The sequence below is a fragment of the Emydura macquarii genome, unplaced genomic scaffold (assembly GCF_026122565.2).
Source record: "Emydura macquarii macquarii isolate MOO-44397 ecotype Brisbane River unplaced genomic scaffold, CSIRO-AGI_Emac_v2 contig_691, whole genome shotgun sequence".
Lineage (NCBI taxonomy): Eukaryota > Metazoa > Chordata > Testudines > Chelidae > Emydura > Emydura macquarii.
In genome coordinates, this window is record NW_027130828.1 from 3,367,603 (window position 1) to 3,376,144 (window position 8,542).

At 46.7% G+C, this 8,542-nt stretch overlaps 1 protein-coding gene across 1 annotated transcript in view; it reads right to left on the bottom strand.

Moving 5' to 3' along the window:
- The window catches only part of CRB2 (crumbs cell polarity complex component 2), an 89,882-nt gene extending 87,941 nt beyond the window's left edge, over nt 1–1,941 (bottom strand). Inside the window, exon 1 of the mRNA XM_067542186.1 lies at nt 1,626–1,941. Coding sequence (XP_067398287.1) covers nt 1,626–1,941 — 316 coding nt within the window. The remainder of the gene's footprint in view (nt 1–1,625) is intronic.
- Nucleotides 1,942–8,542: the final 6,601 nt, after the last annotated feature.

Here is an 8,542-nt window from a genome sequence, read left to right on the forward strand (position 1 = left end):
TTAGGGAAGATGGATTTTGAGAAAAGGAGGAGTGGGATGAGGGAATGAGAGAACTTCCAACTGTACCAATTTTGAACAGACATCCTTATTTAATCTATAAAAGGATGTCTTGGTAACTCTGCATTCCAGTCCCGGTGCCGGGGTATCCCTTGCTAGATATACTGTACACAGCTGCTCAGCCAATTTGAACCAGCTGTTGTGTTCCTGGAGGCCTTAAATTCTCAATGTACTGGGTCCCAGAGACAATCTCTTAACAATATGGCAAGTTTTTGCCCTCACCTTTAAGACCCTACCTAATTTCATTCCTGTCCACATCTCTGTACTACCATTTATCATGCATCCCCTCTGCTCCACCATGATGGCCCATTTATTGTGTCCTCCCACTCTCATCCATATGCTTTTTTTCCCAATCTGTCCTCTATGCATGAAATGCCTTCCCTTCCTGTTTCATCAGTGCATTAATCTCTTCCCATACAATCCCTCCTAAAGACTCTTATCTCTCAGCCACTGTGCCAAAATGTCCCATGGCTATAAAAATCAGAGTCCAGTTTTCTGTGTGCATGGATGCATCAGCTTTCTCTGCCAGCTGCTCATTGTTTCCAGGCAGTCAGGAAGGGGATCCATCCAACAGTTCCCAGACATCACTGGCTCACATGCCACTTTATTAAAAATGTGTTGTGAAGTTTATGGATAGAACATCAAGCTCAAATATGACGGGGTTTGGGAAGATAAGACACAAAAGCCACCTGATTAGGCAGTAACAGGGGTCTTTTCTTCCTTGGAAATTCAGCACATTTCCTCCTAACTTTGCAACCTTGCCTCATTCATAGGATCTGTTTGGAAAGCTAATTCTGTATTCAGGAAGAAGCTGATGACTAACAAACATGGTAAGAAACTGGAGAAATACAAAGGGCTTCTGAAAGGAAAAGAGGAGGAACGGCATATCTATTGGAAACTGCAGGAGCTTCCATGAAGTGAATCTCATCTCACCATTAAAAGGTTAATAAACTTCCACTACGTTTTATAACCTATTGATCACAGTCAGCATCTCCAGATAGTGATTTCTATTCTGGTCTTGTCCTAATTCTATTAAACATTTTACCAAGGGAAGAGGTGGCAAGGGTTAGAGACAGAAAAATGCATGAGGCAATTTCAAACTTAAGCAGAGAGAAAGAGAGAGACAGACATTCTCAAGAACTCAGATGGCTTCCCTAGAGAATATCACCTCGGCTTTTTGATGTTCTTAACAGTATCTCCCCAAATGTCAAGACTAAACATCAAATTATTTTCCTCTTAATCTGTCCTCCATTTCAATGTTGTTCCCCAGCAATTCTCAATGTGGCACTTGGGAAATACTGGTAGAATCATTACCTAAATTCATTATCAAAATTAATCCATGACGACTGAAATCTTGAGTTCACTCCAATGGAGCTTATAAAGCAATGCCTGTGCATTAACACACTTTTGTGTCACACTGCCTAGCTGCACAGGGGAATGGGAAGCCCATGCAAACACAGCTACTCTTGAGCATTTCTATCCCATCAACTAGCTGTATAATGCAACAAAGCAAAAGACAGTTGTACCTCATGTAACTGAGCAGCATCAGCTCAAAAAAACCCACTTACCCGAGCTCCCCTCTCCTGCATCCTGCAAACCAGGGCTGGAGGGCTGGGACTGGCTCAAACCCTCCGGAGTTGAGAAGAGGTTGGGGTTGAGTCCTGTGTCCGCTGCCTCGGGGTCCACAGAAATATCCATGGATCTCTTGGTGTTGGAGGTGGGGTTGCTACTGAGGATGGTTTCCAGCTCCTTATAGAAGCAGCAGGTCTTTGGCTTTGCACCAGAGTGACCATTTGACTCCCTAGCCTTTTGGTACCCCTGCCGCAGCTCCTTGATTTTCACACAGCACTGCGGTGTGTCCCTTTCATAGCCATTCTCTGCCATTAAACAAGAAATTTGACCATACGTATCCAAGTTCCTTCAGCTGGAGCAGAGCTGGGACTGCACAGCCTCCTCTCCCCAAATGCTGATCAGATCCAGAAGCTCCGGGTGTGCTACAAGCTGGAGAGCATTTGGTGTGTGGATCCGCCATGGTCAGCTGGGAAGATGAGATGTGAGCTTTCCACAGCGACCAAGCAGGAAGTGGAATTTCAAAATTTCCTGGGACTTTGAAGAGGAAGGGGCGGATGGCTGCCGGGCAGCGTAGTTCAAACTGATGGCCCCAGTGATCAGGATGGGCATTGTAGCCGCAGAGGCTTTTGGGAAGATTGTCATCCTCCCATGATGCAACGTACTCTCTCCCCCCCTCCCTTCTTGTCCCAGTCCAAACAAATAGACGCTCACCTTTTCACGCCATTTTTTCAAGCCCTTCACTCTCTGCCATGTGCATGCCATTGCCTGAGAGGAATGGAGCTGTATTATTATTGTGAGCATCACAAACACCTCACAACTTATTCTGCTGTATTTTCAGGGATGAGACAGGAGCCGCAGCACTGAAAATTGCACCACCTTGCTATGGAGGCCACCTTGCTACAAGCCATAGAACGAAACAATTCCCATTTGCTGCAGGCTGTCACGCACCATCTGCAGTTGGTGGAGCGCTGCTTCTGGTCCCGGGAAACAAGCAGTGACTGATGGGATCGCATCATTATGAAGGTCTGGGATGATGAGCACTGGCTGCAGAACTTTTGAATGCAACAGGCCACTTTCTTTGAACTTTGTGGAGAGCTCTGCCCAGCTCTGAAACGCATGAATACTCGCTTGAGACCAGCTCTACAGTGGAGAAAAGAGTGGCCATCGCTCTGTGGAAGCTAGCAACGCCAGACTGCTACCGGTCAGCTGGGAATCAATCTGGAGTCGGTAAATCCACCGTGGGAGCAGCTGTGATGCAAGTGTGCCGGGCCATTAATAGACTTCTGCTAAGAAAGCTAGTGACTTTGAGAAATGTGGAGGACATAATGGAAGGCTTTTTCGCAATGGGGTTCCCAAACTGTGGGGGGGCTGTGTGTGGCTGTGCACACACAAATAATCAAACATTCCCACTCCTTAAAGGGGCCATCACTTCTTTCTGCTCCCCTCAACTGGCAAGGAGTGCAGTACATACTGCACCCTGCTCACCCTCCTCCTAGATCGCTTGGAGGTGGGGGCTAGCAAAGAATGCGTTAGCTCAGAGTTTTGCAGGTGCTGCAGAGGGAATCTGTCTTGCCACCAAGCTTCCTGAAGCTCAACTAGATGCCTCAACAGGTCTGACTGATCACGCATTATACGCAGCATCTCATCTTGTGCTGAACGCCCATACTCCTGTGCAGCCTTTCTGTTGTCCATGTCCATGTCCAGCCTGTCAGATAATGAAATCCTCCACGCTCTTAGCTCTGTGTCAGCAGTTGCAGAGGTGTTCATTATCTCATTAAACATGTCGTCCTGAGATTTTTTTTTGTTGCCTTCTTATCTGTGACAGGCGCTCTGCAGGAGTATGAGCAGGTGTGTTGGAGGCTATGTTGTCCCCTGTAAGGGAAGCAAAGCACAAAGTACCCATTGTTAACTTGACCCATGGACAAAAAGCAAAGTTACAATTTATAAATAACTCCGCTTAGAACCACATACCGTTGCCTAACTATTGCAGGGGTTGGAGTGCCGTTCCAGCCATGGTAAGTACGGGGCTAGTGCGTCTATGTTAGGGAAATCCCCGGAGCCCATGCTGCACAAGTCCATGCTCCCTAGAGCAGCATGGATGTCGGGCTCCATTGATCAGACTTTTAAGAGGTGGTAGAAAGGGTGAGGGGTGGGTACGGGTTAACTGTCTCTGGAGGAAAAAAATGGGAACCCGTTTGTGGATGCCCAAGGCCCATAGCAACAGCGTCCTGCTTAGGGACTTGCAGTATGCTGAACCAAGAAACCATCCCCGGTTGTGCAATGACACACACTTAAAAAAAAACTTCCTTGGGTGGGTACTGTAAATGTGCGCCATCTTCCCTAGGTAATCATGAGTGATATCAGCCTGCTGAGGGTCACACAGGCAGAAAGGGAGGTTTTGCTGCAAGCATCTGGCTACAGGCCTGGCTCTTATGTTGCTATGGTGTGTTCCGCGATGATGCCTGCACAATTAATAACAGAGTGGTGGGGGAAAGTGTCCTATTGCGGTGGAAGAAATAAGGCTGCCCTCCCAAGAAACCTTCTGCAAAGGATTGCAGAGTACCTGCATGAAAGCTTCCTGGAGATATGCATGGAGGATTCTTGGAGCATCCTGTGCACATAAATAATCTTTTCTGGGGTGAACCCAATGCTTAAGTACACCAAGTACGAGGAAGCACAGCCCCACCGCCACACTCACCACTTTTTCCCACTGGTACAAGATTCTGGACTGGGGATATAAACAAAGTCATGCAATTTGCAGTACATGCTCACCAGATGTGCCTTCCTCAGCATCCCGGTCAGTCACGGTATCCTGTGTCTGGATGGGCTACTCCTGTGTTGCAAACAGCTCCTGGGCTTTCAGGGAGAAGGGATAAACCACTCGCCTGCCCCCGTTCTCCTCATCATCCCCCTCCTCCTCGTCCTCATTCATCCTGGCCTCGGATTCCCCCCAGATATCAACACTGCGTGGTGGCATAGTGGTGGGGTCTCCGCCGAGAATCACATGCAGCTTCTCGTAAAAGTGCCATGGTTTTGGTGAGGAGTCAGAATGACTGTTAGCTTCCCTAGTTTTCTGATAAGCCTGCCTCGGCTCTTTGATCTTAACGCGGCACTGTGCCCCTTCTGCAACACGCTGTGAGATATCTTCTCAGATATCCACATTTCTTTTGCTTGCTCGGAGCTGAGCCAGAACAGGCTCTTCGCCCAACAGACCGATGAGATCCAAGACCTCAGCTCGACTCCCGGCTGGAGCACGTCTGGAGCGTGCAGTCACCATGATCAGCTGTGCTGACAAGCTCTCTCCACGCTGACCAAACAGAAATGGGAATTCAAAATTCCACGGGGCTTGAGAGGAGTTATTTCCTGTTTACGTGGCCACAGTGCAGCAGACTGGGAATGTGCAGAGCAGTCACAACAGAGCATTATGGGATACCTCCCGGAGGCCAATGACGTCGATTTACGTTGCTGTCTGCCTACACTGACGCTCATTTGACCCACAGAATTCGACTTCAATGCTACGCCACTTGCGGAGATGGTTTTGTTAAGTCAAATTTTACCGTGATTTAGGTCAGCAGAACTGACATGCCAGTGGAGATGCATACTTCATGTGGTCGACAGAAGCCGCATTCCATCGACCTACATTGTCCGTGTAGACCAGGCCTCAGTCCCCTCACCCACTTATCCAAGCATTGGAAATGGAAGATTCTGTGTCCCAGAGATCCAAAATCACTGTATCATGCTCATTGCTCCCCATCATTCAGTGGCAGTGGCAGGGCCTCCCCTACATGTAGCCTCTCCACTTCCCTTCAACCATCTGGATCTGAAGAAGAAAGAAACTCCAGGGAGAAGCCAGGCACTTGCTCAACAGAAGCAGACCCTGCAGGGATCTCTGGACACTCATGATGACATTCTCAGATTCTGTTTCTCAGTTTTTACATTGGACAGTCTCTCTCCATGGCTGATTGCCTGTTTGCTCCAGCCTCCTCCTGCCCCAACTTCACAGTCACTTCACTTTAGTGTTACACCCACCTGCCCTCATTGTGCCACTTCCTTCTCTCTTCTCCTGTCTCCTCTCTAACTTGCCTCTCTAGCTGCAGTGTCCCCTGTCTCCTTTTTGTTTAACAACTTCCTTCCCACTCCCCAGTAAAAACACCACTACCACACGCATGGCACTAAAACAACAATTGCCCACATTCATATTGTTCTGTGCTTATGTTGTATCCTTTCCGCCCACCCATTTGCCAGTCTGATCTATTTAGATTGTAAACTCTTTGGGGCAGGGTCTGTCCCTTATTCTAGGTTTGTTAAACCCTTCACACAGAGCCAGGATCTCATTCGGGGGACACACACCCCAGGCACTGATTTAATACACACACACACACACACACACACAAAATACTTTATATAATATTACAGACATATTAATACAACAACATAAAAGTTGGATGGCGAAATCTTTCTAGCAGACACCTACTCTAATATCCTGTCTAATCTACAAACTCCAATATAATTGAAATCCAGACCCAAAAAGAACAGTAATATATTTGGTAGAACTTCCACAATAAAGAGAAACATTACAGCAAGCTCTGTTTTCTGTTTTGGAGCTGAGCAGGCTGGGGCGAGTCTCTGACATGAGGAGGAGAGCTAATGAAAAATTTTAAACACATGTTTCTGTGCAGTTTCCACAGCATCACACAGATAGACTAATGCAGCCAGGCACCATGACCCAGCACTGTGGGCATGCACCACACAGAAGTTGAACTGGCTTAGCTTTTTGTTTTAAACAGAGCTTGTGAAAATTGTTGCCAAACAACTACAAGCTGCTGAAAATCAATCAGAATAACAATGTCTTTGAATCCACGAGGTGCTGAGTATTTACATCTGCCACTGAATGCAGTGGGACATGCAGGCCCTCAGAACTTTTCAGGATTAAGCCCAATAACACCAATTATTTAGAGTCAAATCTCTGAAAAATTGCGTGCACTCAACACCTGGAGAACAAAGCCTTTCACCCCCAGACAATGCTTTCCCAGACTCAAGTGTCAAATCCTCACAGCACCTGTGAGAGGAAGCAAAGTCTGTGTTATGCTCATTTCACAGGTGGGGGAAATAAAGCAAAGTCAAGGATCTTGCCAAAGGCCACAGAAGGAGTCAGTGAAAGAGCTGGGATTATTTATTTACTTAGTAATAACTGGCGTTTACTGGATCAATACGGGGTGATGGCATCTTAAATTAGATAATTAATCTCCCGCCTACCACTTAAATGTTAAATACACTGCATTAGAACCAAGTGAATAGTAGAGAAGATACAAGAATATTTATTTGAATTAAAAAGCTAATTTCAGTTTAACCATATTCCAATTTTTGTCTTCACAATCCATAAGCCTCTTGAGCTTTACCAGGACACTCATAAAAAGCCAGTTTTATGCTTGAACGTGTGGATTTTGAGGTGTACATTTAATTGTAAAAACCACAATCACAAGGCTGTTGAATGATGCATATTCAGCAACCAATTAGGAAACAGAAACAATGATCACATCATGTATGTAACTAACCCACCCCTTAAAAACAGCATGCGAGCATCACTGCCTGCATGAATGACCTGCAGACTGTGAACCATTTAATAACTAATTAAAAAACAATTGTGAAAAACTGACTAAAACCTGAGAATATCATGCTGTCAGGGACAAAACTCATGCACACAGGTGAGCTACAGCAGAACTGCTTGATTGGCCAACCTATTTAATTGGATGAGGCACGCTCTTAGGACCAGCAGCAGGACACTAGGTGCTCAATGCTTATGCCTGCAGCTGTGACCACTTCTGTGCCTGCCTTGTTCCAACCCAGTTCCTGCCCTACTCAGTTCCTGACCAGGGCTTTGATCCTAGGCTCTTACTCCTGGTTCGTGACGCTTGGCTCCAACCAGAAGATCTGATCTTCACTGCTCCAATCACTCAGCCAGACCACCATCACCCCAACCCATGACACACTAGTCAATATGATTTTATATATATTTAGGCAATAGGTCTGATGATTCATTGTGAGTTCTTAGCTTAGCTCTGTACCATACAAAGCACTAGGGGGGTGATGGTCATGCACAGAGGTCACCAATTACATGTTGTTCTAGTAAAAATCAATCCTGGTAATTGATTATTAACCATCAATATTTCCGTTTGGGTTCCCAGCTGCCTCCTGAGACCAGGCCTGGTGTTTCCACCTCTTTAACACACGCTAGGAAAAGCACATGCAAAGGCCTCGGCCAGGAGGAACGCTCTCCTCCTGCCTGCCAAATAATTTAAATATATGAAAGTAAGTCTAGCTTTAGAGTCCTTTAATTATGTATTGCTGCTGAATTATACACGGGGCAGAGGGTGCATGGGAGCTCTGGTGGGAGGGAAGAGCACTGTGCACTAATGTTTCTTGTACGATTCAGATGTGCTCCTACAACAGGTTCACGCCAGTTCAGCAGAAGAGCTGCTGCCTCCCAGAATCTCCGACAGAGCATCGGTTCTTGCTCTCATTGTCAAGGAAATGCACCCCGCATCTCCAGCTCCCAGCCAGCTCTGAGCAGTGACTCCTAGAGGCAGCATGTGTCTGCTGCCCCTGGGATGCAAGGGCCCCTGTGTGTGCCATTCGGAATCTCCAGACTCGAAGAGCTCCTCTGTACAGAGCTTTTCTGGAAATCTCCTGTGGACCTTGTAACATAGGCAGCGTTTGTTCCACAGAGCGTAGGCCTGCTGAGCACTTCCTTCATCATAGACTATAAGGTCAGAAGAGACCATTATGATCATCTAGTCTGACCTGCACAACGCAGGCCACAGAACTTCACCCACCCACTCCTGTAATAGGATTTCAATAACTCAGTCTTAGGTCAGGGGTCTCAAACAGTGATTTAAAAGAGAATCCACCAGCA